Source organism: Musa acuminata, chromosome BXJ3-4, assembly GCF_036884655.1.
Source record: "Musa acuminata AAA Group cultivar baxijiao chromosome BXJ3-4, Cavendish_Baxijiao_AAA, whole genome shotgun sequence".
NCBI classification, from domain to species: Eukaryota; Viridiplantae; Streptophyta; class Magnoliopsida; order Zingiberales; family Musaceae; genus Musa; species Musa acuminata.
The window spans coordinates 39,029,554-39,044,960 of NC_088352.1; the positions used below are offsets into that span (position 1 = coordinate 39,029,554).

Consider the following 15,407-nt stretch of genomic DNA (forward strand, 5'->3'; position numbering starts at 1 on the left):
AATTTCAAAATTTTATGATTAATAAACAAAGATCATTCAATTGTGATGTTAGAATGATTAGTTGATTTAATAATAGTTCTAATTTATTTAATTAGACATTTATGTTTTAAGGAATTATGTGTGGATTTTTATGATTCAATTAGTTTTAAATCTGGAATCATGAATCTAAATTAGTTAATTCATGAAAAAGAATATATTTGAGGTTAATTATTATTTTATAATATTTTAAAGTACTTCTTAAAATAATAAAATATAATTTAATATGAGAAGTCAAATTGGGATCTAACCTGAGTTACGTTGATTAGCTAGCTCAGCTCATGTGGCCAAGCATGATCCAGCACATATGGTTAGGCATAATCCAACTCATATAGCCAAGCATGACCCTTACCCATGTGGTTAGGTACAACCTAACACATGTGGTAAGGTATAACCCAACCCACGTGGTCAGATATAGCTCAGCCCTATGACCAAGCATGACCAAACCCATGTGGTCAAGTACAACCCAGCACATGTGGCTAGGCATAACTCAGCCTATGTTGCCAGGTACGACTTAACATATATGGTTAGACATAATCCAACCCATGTGACCAAGTAAGATTCAACCCATGTAGCCAAGCATGACCCAGCCCATGCAGTCAGGTATAGCTCAGTCCATGTAACCATGCATGACCCAACCCATGTAACTAGGCATAACACAACCCATGTAACCAGGTATGACGCAAACCCATGTTATCAAGCACAACTCAACTCATGTGGCCAAGCACGATCCAACTCATGTGACCAAGCATGATCCAACCCATATGATTAACTGATATGTATAAACTAATGTATATTTGCTGAACTCCTAAAGCAACTGATATGTATAAACTAATGTAAAGAAAAACAATATCCAAGAAGTTTCTTTTTGACAATGACTAAAATTAAGGTCATTCATCAAATTGTTGGAGATAACTACCTCATCGTGCTTATCGGTGCCCTTAACAAGAACAGAATAGTAAATCTTCTGTGGTTTTCCACCCACAATTTCTTCAATCTCATCTATATAAGCAACACGTAATGATGGAAACCTGCAGATTTTAAATGGAACTTAGAATAATGAAGCAAAAATTGTTGCTCAAATCTGTTTGATTATAAATACAGTGAATTACTTAAGCATGAGGTTAAGAATATTATTGTAGCAACTTCTGTCCTTAGCTTCACGGGATTTTTTCTGCAATCCATAAACCTGACATGATACAACATAGGTGAATTTCATATCAGCAATAGCAAGTGAACGCGCATGAAGATTCTTCTGGTCATCAGTATGTTGTTCTAGTGAGAGTGTCCTCCGGTCCCCCAAAATAGCTGCAAGGCAGTCAAATATCTTAATAATGCCATGCATTTCAAATAAATGTTAACATAATTTGAAGAAATAACTTTGGAAATATTTAAACACATACATGATAACTGACCACGATCCTGCACCATATCTAGGAAGCACTGAAGCTTAAGAGCCTGTCTGTAGTACATCATACCTCTCACTGTCAAAATAGGGAAATCAAACATTAAATATGAAACTAGTGTGCACTTGGGCAAGCTCGATTTCACCAATAGTTTTCAACACCTGTTCGAGAAAGAGTCTGGCCTCTGTAAGAAACCCAGTGACGTAAGTCATCCATATGATTCTTTAATTCTTCATCATTTGGGTCACTTTTTATGCGTTCGCAGAAGTTCCTCCACTCATCTTTAGGGCAGTGGAAAGAAAAACTTTGAAACAACTAATATCAGTCATGAAAGATGTCATATTCCATAGAGACTGCGACACTTACCTGGATATATTTTCTGCAGATAAAACACTATTGATATCCCATCCTCATTTTCTTTTCTAAGTTCCTCCTCGGAGTAAAGAACTTCTTCTTTATAGAAAGGAGTCAAGACACTGAATCGGAGAAATTAATTTTGGACAATAATTAGAATAAAGAAACCAACTATTTAAAAGTTGAATAGGAAATAGCAGAAAACAGTATCAAGAAGTATTCCATCAATGAGAGAAGTGCAATGTGAGGTATGTCCACTGGAACATTAGTAGTATATATAAAAGGGTGACTATTCCACTGATATCCAAAAGCTTTACCATTTAGTTCTGTGATAATAGTTTCACATACCAATAGCAACATAAAGAAGTTGACGCATAAATCTAATATCGTCATCGAACTTAATTGGATGTATCGGTTCCCTTTTATGGAGTGTAATATCATTAATGAAACTAAGAAGCATAAAATCCATTTTATCATTTCCAATATCAAATCTGAACCGACTGATATTGCCTAACTAGTGTAATTGCAGGTATGTTTTAGACATATGCAAACCAACAGAATTGCAAATTCAGAACCCTCCAAACTTGCAAAGAATCAAGCTCAGAACAATGTAGTCAAGAACAACAGGATGTCAAAAATTATATATAATTTGAATTTGGTGTGCGAAAATCATGTCAACAATACAAGCATGTTTATGATGGGGCATGGATGAAGAATTATTGAGGACATTGCTACTTGGTAAATGGTCGCTTGCTTGGTAGAGGAGGCATGTCTCCGCCATAGCAGGTGAGAGAGGCTACTCATTCTAGTGATCCTCTCCATCTATTATGTGGGAGTAATTCATCCCAAGAGATCAAATGTCTTGATTGTTGAAACATGATGATGATATGATGTGTACATCCACTATATGACATTCTACGCAATTAATGTTGCAAATTGATATATATGTATATATATTCTATTTTTGTGCTTAATCTGTTGATTCTTCAGTATTTCCATGACACACTATCCTTTGATATCATGTTTCTATTCTGGGGTTCTTTATACTCAACAAAGTTGTCGAGTTGAGTTGTTTCAATATTTCAGTGCAACAAAGTCATATTGAGCATCAAAGTCGAAGAATCATAGAACCATCCTGTATCAATATCTTTAGATTGTAGTCCAGATTCATATTGTCCACTTAATAGTTATTTGAATTTGCTTGAGACAATTTAAACTGTGGGAGTTCTAATATTTTGGTGATAGTTGCTAGGTAATGGTAAACTACTTCCAGTGTTGGCACATTTTGAGTTCTTTGGTGGAAAGGCACTAGGTGTCCGACAAATTTTATGGTATTGGAGCATCTTACGGAGCCATGGAAGCTTAGCAACCAAGGTTTTATCATGATAAGGTCATAATTTTTTTGGAGCTACATAATTTTAAGTTGATAATGGCTTGTACGTGATAGTGGTAATGGATGTGGGGGCCGGCATCATTATTCCACCAAGCCCTATACAATTGCTCAAAGGATACCTCAGGATGTAGTCTCTCAGGCCCCGTCTGAGGCATTGGAGAACATTCAAATGCCTAAATAGGACTCACCAACTCCTCAAGCTAAGAAATGCTGCCACACCAATTCTACAAGCTCCACCTACTGTCCAAGGTTTTTTTAATGCTATGCAGGATTTTCCAACAAGAACATTTCAAATTGTTGCATGACACATTGATGCTTCGAGTAGGGCCAAAACTAAGCTGAAGCAGTTCAAGTAGCTTGATCCCTCTCCTTCTGATGGGAAACTTGGTCCAATCTGGTGGAACATTAGATTTGCAAAGGTGGAGAAGAAGTTTGCAGCAATCAGTTGCCCCAGTGAACAGAGGGTCAAAGCATGCAACCTTATTCCGGAGGGCAAGGCCAACTTTGGTGGTCTACTAGGTAAAGAATTCTAAGAGCTGGTAGTGAGCAGTAACAAGTGTAGTTAGAGATATTTTCTATGAGCAATATTTTCAAACTCTTTCGCATCGCCAGAAGCAGTAGGAGCTCATTAACATCCAACAGAGCAGCAGATCTGTGGCACATGGAATAGTCTTGCTTTTCTTCACATATGGTGCCCAATGAGTAGAAGGTTAGACGCTTCGAGCGACAAAAATTTCTGTTCATTAGAAAACACATGGCTATTCTTGAACTGTCTCCTTTTGCTAAGATGGTCAACAATGCCCTCGTTGTTGAGCGACGAATTGAGGAACACCAAAAACAAAAAGATTAGAGGCCGTCTTTTATTGGACATCTCTAAAAAGACATCAGAGGCAGTCTTTTAGGTCTTAGACATCCAAAGTAGGAAGTTTCTCATTTCATGATGTAGACTCAAGTCCTCTATAGAAGGCTAGACATCTGCCACATCAACGACAATAAAAGCAGCCACCACAATAACAATGATGCGAGATTGTGGTAAAATGCTTCAATTGGCTCGGTACGGTACGGTACTGGCATACCGAGCAGTACACCCTGGTGTACCGAATAATTTTATATATTTACTGTAGCACTGCTACAGTATAGCACTGTAACAATGTAGCAGTTTTACAATGCAATACTTTAGCACTGTAGCGGTAACGGCCGGTTCACGTACCGGTATGCCGTCGAACCGGTATGTACCGCCCGTACCGAGTGGTACCATTCGGTCATGCATACACTTTGTACAATATGAATGTTTTGACTATCACCAACCTGGTGAACTATCGAGGGACCATCCATGGAGGTCTCAGCAACAGCAGCGAGATGAACAATGTAGAAGACAAGCTTGAGTTCCTGCTCTTGATCACCAAGATGCTCATGCCTTAGGGACTATTATTCAATGTATCATCCAATTCTGGTAAATGCGAACTAACTAATAAATTCTAGTTTATATTGATAGACCAGGTATTCAAGGATTGTCTCAGTTTTCAGCTTATCATGGAAGTGTCAATTGTTTCTGGAAGATCATGACATTCTCACCTCTTGGCTGGTATCTTAGATAATCATTATCCTATTATTTTAGTTCTTCATGCTAAGTGATTGTTGATGCAAGAATGCCAACCACGACTTTAATTTTGGATACTGGAACCTACACGCATCCAAACCTTACCAGCATACTGTGTTCATATGCTAACCAGTGATTTAAATAAGCACTCAAGCGCTCGCCTAGGCGAGGCGAGGCCCAAGCGCCTCATGTGCGGACATTGAAGCATACCGCTAGGGTGCTCGCCTGAGCCCAGGCATCAGGCACTTCGGGTGAGTGCTCGATTCATATAAGGCAATTGAACCAGACTTTCAAGTCTAGTTTGGTTCAATGGCAGTTAGTTGATTCAATTGACCGAACTAACAATGCGCGCTTGATTCATATAAGGCAATCAAACTAGACTTTCAAGTTTGATTCAGTTCAATAGCAGTTAGTTGGTTCGATTGAACCAACTAACATAGTTTCTTACCTCAAAAGTACCCTTTACGCCCGAGCGACCCCGAGCCAACCCTAGCGTTTTCTCCCACTGCCTCTGCCGCCAACACTTTCTGCCGCTGCCTACGCTGCAATCTTCCTTTGTCGCCGACCGAGTCTTTCTCCCGTTACTATCCGCTGCCGCTATTGCCCACTGTTGCTCTCCTCAGCTTCAACCGTTGCCACTATTGTCGTTTGCAGCTTCCACCATTGCTATCATTCGCAATGTTGTTGCGGCTGTCTTAGACTAATCCTCCACCGCTACTACTGCTAACTTCTCATCGTTGCTTCTCTTCCCACTTTCCACTGTTAGTGATATTTTTTATCCCTTTATTAATTATATTATTTTTTATATTTTAATATTTTATAGCACCTCGTATTGCTCGGGCGAGCACCTAGTTCCTCGAGCATTTTGGTACCTTAGCACTTAACACTTTTTAAATCACTGATACTAACACATACCAAGTTTCCAAAAAAGATTGAAAAAGTTGATAAATAAAAATTGCAGAAATATGCCATGAACTGGGTGTACCAAATAGTACAGGTCCTGTATCGGGCACACCGTCCAATTTACCATGATCCACATGCCGATAGATTATCGGACCAATAAATGTCGCCCATACCGAACCATACTGGACAGTATTGCAAACCTTGATGCCAAGAATATCCAGAATTCCTTTTGGGTAACCAAGTTAATCAACAAAATTTGCTGGACATTGTTGTCCAATTGTTGTTAGAAAGCTTCCTTTTGTATATTCCTTGATTACCTATCATGATCGCTCGCTATAAACATATTGAATTACTACTCAACTTCAACCAGGTATGACACCTATCTCCAAGTCACCATATAGAATGGCAAACTAGAGTCGGAGGCATTTAAGAGGATGTAGTACAGTTACTATAAATTTTGGTGATGTTCAGCTTAACTAGCTGCATTAATGCACTTGATAAATATGAACAGGGTTTTCGCCAAAATATAAATAAGTTCATGATCGTCTTTATTGAGAATCTACTAGTCCAAGAGTCAAACAGAGCATGAGCAACATCTCTGAACATCTTTGATAAGAAAACTTTATGTGAAGTTGAGCATGTGTAGATTTTGACTCATGTAGGTATGTTCCTTGACCATGTGATATCCATACAAATATTTATGTGAATTCTCATAAGGTAGAAGTTGTGATGGAATGGAAGTGACAATATACTCTGCCTGAGAATAGAAGTTTTGAACTAGTAGGCTACTACAGAATATTAGTGGACGGTTTCTCAAAGATAGCCACTTCCTTGACTCATTAGAAATAAAGGTAAAGTTTGTTTAGGATGACAAATGTGACCCCAAATGTGAGTAGAGATCTTAGAAACTTAAGTCCCAGTGGACTAGTGCGCTTGTGTTAGTGATCCATTTTGGTGATGATGGGTTTGTAGAATCAGTGAAGCCTTGATTTAAGGGCTTGGTTGTTTTTAGATGCAACGCGAGTGTTGTGACTTATGAGCATATACAGATGGAAAAAAACAACCCTATCAATGATTTGAAACTAGCTACAATCATCTTCAGTATAAAATCCAAAGGTGTTACCTTTATGGTCAAATATTTGAGAAGATTATTGATCACTAGATAGTCAAATATCAGTTCTCTTCATAGGACAGTGAAGGTGACACTTCAAGGATTAAGATTGAAGTATCAATTATCAGCAATGGAAGGCGAATGTTGTTGCTAATTCTTTATGCAAGAGATCTACAAAGAATGCCGCCCACCTGGATAATTATAACTCATAGGTGCTTAAACGCTTGTCACACTCGGGATTGGAGTTGTTGGGAGAAATATTGAGTGGATTTGATGGCATTTTTAGTAGAAAGAGTTAGGAAATGTCAAAAGGAAGCCCTACATTTAGACCATTGCTAAGGAACTATATCAGGGATTAAAGTTAGAGTTTCTTTAGGTAGAAATGGATCCTCTGAATTTCATGATTGACTTAATATTTAGAGGACCATCCACTCAGCAGCAATTATTGAACAAATAACTCCTAATTCGTCATACACCCAGGCAATACCAAGGTGTATCAAGATGTATTGAGGTTATTGGTGAGGACATAGGAAGAGAGATACTGTTGCAAATAATTCTAAGTAATTAGTATGCCAGTAGATGAAGGGAGAATACCAGAAGTTCATCAGAAAGTTAAAGATTCAGCCTATTCCTAAGTGAAAATGGGAGACTGGAGAATACCAGAAGTTCACCAGAAAGTTAAAGATTCGGCCTATTCCTAAGTGAAAATGGTAGACTGTGACTATAGACTATGACATCATTACTTAGAACTAGGCTATAGACTATGACATCATTACTTGGAACTAGGTTCAGACATGACATTATTTGCATGATTGTTGACCACCTAAGTCAAAATGCTTCTGTCCCATTAGAAAGAATTATTCCCTGGACAAGCTAGCAGAGGATGTAGGGGGTTGCATGAAGCTGCAACGGTCTCATAGTATAATCTTTATAGTTGCTAGAGGATGTTACTTGTGTACAACAACATATAGATTCTGGAATGGAATGAACTTCATAAGGAACAAAACTATACCAGAATTAGATTGTAACATTACAGTGTCAATGAAGCTACTTGGGAGAGGACCCATGAAGTCTGAGAGAAGTATCCTGAACTCTTTCATAATCAGATGCTTTATTTTGTGTGGCTACTTCGGAATCAAATTTGAAAAGGAGGATGAATATAGTGACTATATTTTGTGCTCATATATAATATGCTGTAAAACAATGCTGTTTAATTTGTTCTTAGAATAATTGAAATGAGTTGCCATATGGCGATCTGTACTACACCTACCAATATAATCTAAGGAGAACAAAAAGTTACAGAAAACTGATAAAATTTGAGATATAGTTTATTGAAGATACTCTACAAGAACGAAAACTAGTACCAACCAAATATCTTGTCAAAAAAGGACATCCTTCAGAATTAAAAAAAAAAGTTAATATTCTTCCTAAATAATATAAGGATGATTCATTGGCCATAAATGAAATAATATGATTGTTTTAAATATAAATTTCCTTTCTTGTATTGGGGATCTAGTTAGAAAGAAAGAGTTGTACTTAAAAACATGATTGAATGAATTAAAATATGTTTTCACAAGCTATATGTGAATGGTGTGAGACCATATATTTTTCCAAAATGTGGCTCCATTTTCCACATGCAAGACACTCGGGGAAAGAAACCTTCATCCTTGGGGAGTTGATTCTTGATCTAAAGTCACTGGAATTTCTGTTTCATTTCTTTTAATCTAATTCTTAAGCTAAAGTAGTACTGTGCTACTACAACTAATGCAATCTGCATAATCTTTACTCTTATGTATTGCTATTTGCTAAGTTAATACTAGAATTGTTGTAGCAGCGATAACTTTGATTCAACAGCAACAATTTTGCTCCTGTAAAGAGATATTTGCTAGTTCAGTACCGCTACTGCATTAGCACAGCAGCTTTATCCTATTTACTAGCTTAGCACTAGTAGTACTGTACTACTACCACAGCAGCTTTGATCCTATATTGAGCCATTTGCTATTTTCATACTAGTATTCTGTACTAATACTGTAGCAATAACAGCAGTACACCTGTTATGGAACTGGACCACGAGAAATTACCAAATCAGCATACCAGTTGACCATCAGACAGGTAAATACTGGCTTGGGTCCAACTTGGTTCACTGCTTAGACAACCCAGATCAGTTCTGCCTCATTGGTTCTTCCACACACAGATGACAAAAGTTATGCCAGTTCCAGACACAACAGAGGATCATATAAGAGGGATCTAAGTCATTTTCATGCAAGGAAAATAGAATATCCAATGAATAGAAGCATCAAGGGAACCTCCAAGCCCAGCGTCTGCTTAGGTCTCTAACAAATACCTGGGCAGCACATTTTACAATTTTGAAATCAAGGTTCGCCGTACCGCTCGATATGAGGGGTACGTACTAGTCCGATAGGGGATTGGTATGGGCAGTACATCAGTATGCCCCCATGTACTGTGTGTCGGTATGCTTGATATAGCCCGGTACGTACTGTACCAATAATTGGTCGGTACATCGGTACAAACCGATAAGGTGAACCACAATATTTATTGTTCTGAACTTATGAAACCAAACTAATTTATCAGTTATTTAGGATTCATGCGAACCACATAAAAGTTTATACATTTCTTTCTCTAATATTCAAACATTGCGATAAGCTTGACTTCTAGTCTGTGTTCTTTGTTCAAAATGTCCAAAAGGAGCCTATTGCAAAAAGCTATGCATCTATACCAATAGATGGCTGGATACCTCTTGTTGACAGCCCTAACAATGAGGAAGGTTGAAAAGGAAAAATTGTAAGCAGTTCACACTTCCCTTGGGTTTGAATTCAACTGCAGGTTTGAACAATATAGGCAACAATTTTTTATGTCATTTTGGTGGTGTGTTGCACCCAAAAATAAACTTCAACTTAAAAATTAATTCAATAACGATTAAGAATTACTGTTCTAGTTTAACAAAATCAGGTCAGCTTAATCTTGAGAACTTGCAGGCTGTCAAAAGAGTTCAAGGGAATTGCATCTACAGATATTGAAAAATAAACCATGTCTAGCTCAGTGAAAAATGTGCTAGGATATTAGTTCATCCTGCACTGAAGCTGCAAAAAAAAAATTGCATTTATACCACTTCAATGCCACAATCGTGTTAGAGATCTTCACCTGAAAGAGAACATGTTACGAACTTTTGGAGCATCCGGCAACTTCATAAACAGGGAGTTGGCAAAGAAAGTAATTCGACGGCGAGCATCCAGATTTATTGGAACATTTATTGCAGATTCTTTGACTGTTAAAAGCAAATGGAGCCTCACAACCTGTTAAGTGACCTGAACGGAATGAATTCTAATAACATCATGCATAATCATCAAGAAAGGTAAATGATTAACTGAGCACCTTTTCCCTCCAGGATATGTCCTCCATTAGTTTTAGCCTTAAATTTGTAAACATTTGCTTCCTATCTGATTCATATGCTACCCCAGATATGCTGAAGGGAACAAAATTATATGGGATAGAGAAGCCATTAGGACATACATCAGCATTTGATAAGAACGTATCAACTATATCTTACCCATGTCCATTAATCATCACATCCTGTGTAATGATCTCCATTATATCTTGCAGCACATTGATGATCTGTGTCTTAAATGATTCAATTTCCCCATATTCAAGTTTCTGCAGAAATACAAAATTTATTAAGAGAACCATCATGATTATCATCTGGAGTATTCTGGGACACCATGAACTAAATAAGCCAGATCAATAGCTGAAGATTTACCAAAAGATTTAGCAGCTTCTCCAATTTGTTGCTGAGCTGGAGCAGCTCACTCATTTGGAAACTCTCAAGAAAACTATTATCATCAATACTGGAGTCAACTTTAGAGCAAATCTGACTTATAATTCTGCAGACAAGCATATTATATAATAATCTTAATAAAAAAATGTCTACCACAAAGAAAATAGAATAAGATATCACTTCTTCATTACCAGTGAAACCCTATGCATCAATACTAAACCATCCAACAACCAATAAGTACTAACAAAAACAAAATTGGCTTACATTCGTTCCTTTTCATCATTCAAAAGGTTGATAAGAATATCTCTTAATGTCTCGTAGCATTCGATTACTGCTGAAAACATGTAGTTGTCGTATTTTATCTTCTTTTTTAACTCCCCTTGACCTTTTCTCTTGAAATCTTTTGCCATATCAAGTGCTATGGGAATCTATTAATCTTGCAAACAATGATTAGAACAAACAAGTACCAAATAGAGTGACAGAGAGCAACAGAAGAGACTTTGACATATACCTTGCTCGCAAGAAGAAAAGGAGGCCACTGTACAACAGATATATTGCCTGAAGAATATGGCACAAGCAGCAAGTCTTTCTCCCTGAATGACAACAAGAAAATTGAGAGAATATAATACGTAAAACATTTGTCAACAAAACCAGTAAAAGTAACTTAAAGAATAACAACTTATTGCTGATTAAGTCCTCATCCCGTAGAGAGTCTATGAATGCATTCCATATATGAGAAAACCTGTCTATGTTCCGTCTCTCAATCTCTTCCTGCAAATTTGATGCTTGGGCAACAAGTCAACGGAAGCAAGTGGAAATTGCCAGCTCTTATTTTAAATTGTGAATAACTGAACACTAAGTTGGGATTAAATCCAATTCAAATTGCAAAAAGGAGGAACTTTCATGATTAATTAGAGTATAAATAACATAATTAATTTACAATAACCTGATTTCCTTTTAATTCATTCTCCGATGATGGCATAAGGCGGTCAGTAAAAGCAGATGGCACTGACTCAAATCTAGACCTTAGCATTCCCAATGTCCTGATCTATGGAAGGTCATCAAGTTGCAAGAACACAGTAATTAGATAAAGATTTCTAATTTTCACACAAAACCATATAGAAAAAATATTTAAAAGAGAATATAAACATTGTAAGGGGCAACAAGATTGCTGAAATTTATATTTTATGAAGAAAACAAAATAATAATTTCTTACCTCACCCAGGTGGCTGAATGCCCCATGAATACCCCCAAATATAGTAGAGAAAATAGCATACCATATTTGAGTATCCATAAAATAAACCTAACAATTGAAAATGGTGAATATAAGTAAAAAAAGGAAAACACAAATGAAAAAGAGAAAGTATGTGAAAGATTCACATACCAGGACAATTGGTGCCCATATAGTTATAACAACACCAATATTATGTTGCACTGCATCATGACAATATAGATCTATAATAAAACCTAACAAGTCAAAGAGAGCAGCCATAGTCTAGTTACTCTGATTATAATCTTACAGTATGGAAAGAATTCATGCCATTCATACGTTCCAGCTCCTAAATCCATTATTGTCTTGGTTGGTTCAACCAGAGGGTTTATCTACAAGGAACAGAACATCGGAAGTGAAATCCCTAACAATTCAGACATAGCTTACTAAGAAAACAGCAAGACTAATAAAACATTAAATGTTGAAAACAAAAGTACTTATATATATGATTATATGGACAATCTTCCTACAGTATTTGACAACAGAACTCTTGAATGAGAATATGTCTTTCAAAGGTAATGAGTAATAAATACCATAGCGTCAAAACTAAAATAAAATATGTGCAGTTGCTTGTTTGTTTCTCTGATGGTCAATCTAATGGAATTGTTTATAATCATTAGATTGTAGATATCACATAATCATTGAATAGAAAGGAGCCAAAAGCAAAATTATACAGTTGCTATTAGGATCATAGTTACATATGTCATATGTGCAACATCAAAAGTACAGAAACAGAAACTAGAATTGATCATCCCATTTAATCCCTCCAAAGTTCACCCTAATGAGAGAGCTTATTACTGCATAAAATTAGAAGTTTCTCAAAAAAAAAAAAAAGTACCAGCAGTTGTTATGAAAAGTGTACTACAATCAAAGTGTAACTTGAACATTACAATCAGCTGAAGACAATGTTATGAATGGTAAGATTAATTGGTCGCAGGCTAAACTGAAACAATACCAACCTATGTCAGTGATATTGACATGGCTAGGCCAAATTTTGGCTAAGATTTGGAGCATTCCATGAAATTTAATGGTGCATTCCCCCAGTTTAAGCAATAAGTTGATAGTCATCATTTTAGCATGTTTGTTGGTGTAAAACTAATCTCACAGAAATGATATTGATAAAGGTAAATTAATATTTCATCTTAATCTACAAAAAAATCCCAAAGATAAGCTTATACTTTAGGAACAAGATCAATAGTCATATAACTGAATAAGTTGGGCAATGATGTCACTAACACAAATTACTTTTCAACTTAATGGATCGAGACTCTAAATATGCTTGAATTCCTTGCTTCATGGAAAGGAGTTTAAAAAACCAATTCAGTGATGCATAATAATCATGTTTCTCAACAAACATGAGTTTTAAAATAACAAATATCGCTCTCCTTAGAGTGAGTAGACCTCATGCCATGTCATCCACCTATTAGCATATAAATATAAACATCAATACTCAGAACACCACTATCACGGACTTGTTAGTTTTGCCTAATTCATACGGCACCCTTGTGTATCCATCCGCTAAGGGTTAGCCTCCCTGAAACCTTTTATGGTCCATTAAGGACCTACAAAAGAGAAAACAGATTAGAGAAAACATTTAACTCGGGATCCACAAGCAACCCTTTCAACAAACACTTGATAGGCAATGCAAATTACAAACATAAACTTCATAAGCTCTGAATGGTCACACAACAAAGGGTCCCTCCTCAGTCCACTCTCATGCGCGAACTTCTATATTTTCTCTGATATTACTGTCAATTCCCTCCTCAAATCTCTCAAATTTTTGGTGGAGATTTCGTCGAGAAACCGCTGTTTCTTCGACAATAATTCTGCTCTTACAAGACAACACAATTCTGCAGCAAACTTTCACTGATTTCTATCAAACCTATACATGCCTTTAACCCGTCAACAAAAGAGAGATCTTAACATCACAGATTTGGAGTCATATACTATGGCATCAGAGGAGGCAATCAATGCTAAATTTGAAGCCTTTGAGGCATGAATGGAGGATAAGATTCGGACTCTCCTTACCAAATTCAGTTTGGACCGACCACCAAGCCCGAAGAAATCACATCAAGGAGAGAGCTCTAACCAATCACATCATGCCCAAAGAGATGACTTCCAAGAGAGGGGAGGCTCTATGACCGACCCCAACTATTCGCGCATGAGAGTGGACTTCCCTAGATGGGAAGAAGGAGACCCAATTGGTTGGATCTCGTGCGCGGAGCGATATTTTCGATACCATAAAACTGCGGATGCATCCATGGTAGAAATTACAGCTATACATCTTGAAAGGGGTGCCATACAATGGTTTGACTGGTTTGAACACACTTATGGAGTCCTTTCATGGCGACAATTCAAAGAAGGACTACTGATCCGCTTCGGACCAACTTATTACGAGAACATTAACGGACAACTGACAAAGATCCGACAAACCTCCACCATTCAGGAGTACCAAACCAGGTTTGAAAGGTTATCTAATCAAACTCGTGATTGGTCTGAAAAACAGCTATTGGGGACCTTTATTGAGGGCTTAAAGTCGGAGATCCGGGGAGAAGTTAAGGCGCGACAACCATACACGCTTATGACAGCCATCTCTTTCGCACGACTTCAAGAGGAGCGATTGAACCATGAAGCCCGGAGGACTGGGATCACTCCACGATCTACAATACTAAAGCCCTCAGCCCCCCCTACTATCAACCGAGTCCTTGCACCGAAAAGGTTAACAAGAGAAGAACTTCGGGAGCGATCTGCGAAGGGGTTATGTTGGCATTGCAACGAGCCATGGAGCCGTGAGCATCGCTGTAAACAAGGTAGACTTCTTATGATTGAACCAGTAGAAGAAGAGATCATTGAACATCTAGAAGAGAGCCTTGAACATGAAGAAGAAGATATGGAAGAAGAGCCACAGCCGACCGACATTACAGTACACGCACTAGCCGGCTACTCAAACCCGCAAACGATGAAAGTTGGAGGCCTTCTCAAACAACAGCCGATCACTGTTCTCATCGACACGGGTAGCACTAATAACTTCCTGAATAGTAAGGTTGCTGCTCGGATGGCACTGCATATTGAATGTTGCAGCAAGTTCGATGTAAAGATTGCCGACGGCAGAATCCCAAAGTACGACCAAAGATGCCCGCAGGTGAAACTATTACTGCAAGACCAAGAAATTATCACCGATTTCTTCCTCCTACCAATCGATGACTATGAGGTCGTGCTTGGCATAGAATGGCTGACTACACTAGGTGATGTCTCTTGGAACTTTTCTAAATTAATTATGAAATTCTACTGTAAGGGCAAACAGATCATCCTACGCGGGAAGCGTGGAAGCAACGTAACCACCGTTTCGACCCAACGAATGGAGAAAGTTTTGCACAAGATAAATGGTGGCTTTTTGATGCATCTCCAGCCACAACCAGAAGAGAAGAAAATAGAAATTGAAGATTAAAATCTTGCCCAATTGCTTACTGAATTTGTCGACATATTTGCGAAACCGGGCGGTCTTCCTCCTTCTCGGCAACATGACCATCGAATTCCAATC

The 15,407-nt window shown here is 37.6% G+C and overlaps 1 protein-coding gene across 5 annotated transcripts in view; it reads right to left on the minus strand.

The window, feature by feature from the left end:
- The window catches only part of LOC103968386 (callose synthase 7), a 57,892-nt gene that overhangs the window by 10,345 nt on the left and 32,140 nt on the right, over positions 1–15,407 (minus strand). For all 5 annotated transcript variants that reach the window (XM_018828744.2, XM_065146894.1, XM_065146893.1 and 2 more), the window contains 16 exons: positions 12,117–12,198; positions 11,981–12,030; positions 11,813–11,899; positions 11,543–11,644; positions 11,276–11,367; positions 11,108–11,189; positions 10,861–11,024; positions 10,579–10,702; positions 10,372–10,475; positions 10,197–10,287; positions 9,966–10,117; positions 1,809–1,918; positions 1,604–1,723; positions 1,440–1,520; positions 1,149–1,344; positions 956–1,067 (listed from right to left, as the gene is read on the minus strand). In XM_018828744.2, the coding sequence (XP_018684289.2) occupies positions 956–1,067; positions 1,149–1,344; positions 1,440–1,520; positions 1,604–1,723; positions 1,809–1,918; positions 9,966–10,117; positions 10,197–10,287; positions 10,372–10,475; positions 10,579–10,702; positions 10,861–11,024; positions 11,108–11,189; positions 11,276–11,367; positions 11,543–11,644; positions 11,813–11,899; positions 11,981–12,030; positions 12,117–12,198 (1,749 nt within the window). The remainder of the gene's footprint in view (positions 1–955; positions 1,068–1,148; positions 1,345–1,439; positions 1,521–1,603; positions 1,724–1,808; positions 1,919–9,965; positions 10,118–10,196; positions 10,288–10,371; positions 10,476–10,578; positions 10,703–10,860; positions 11,025–11,107; positions 11,190–11,275; positions 11,368–11,542; positions 11,645–11,812; positions 11,900–11,980; positions 12,031–12,116; positions 12,199–15,407) is intronic.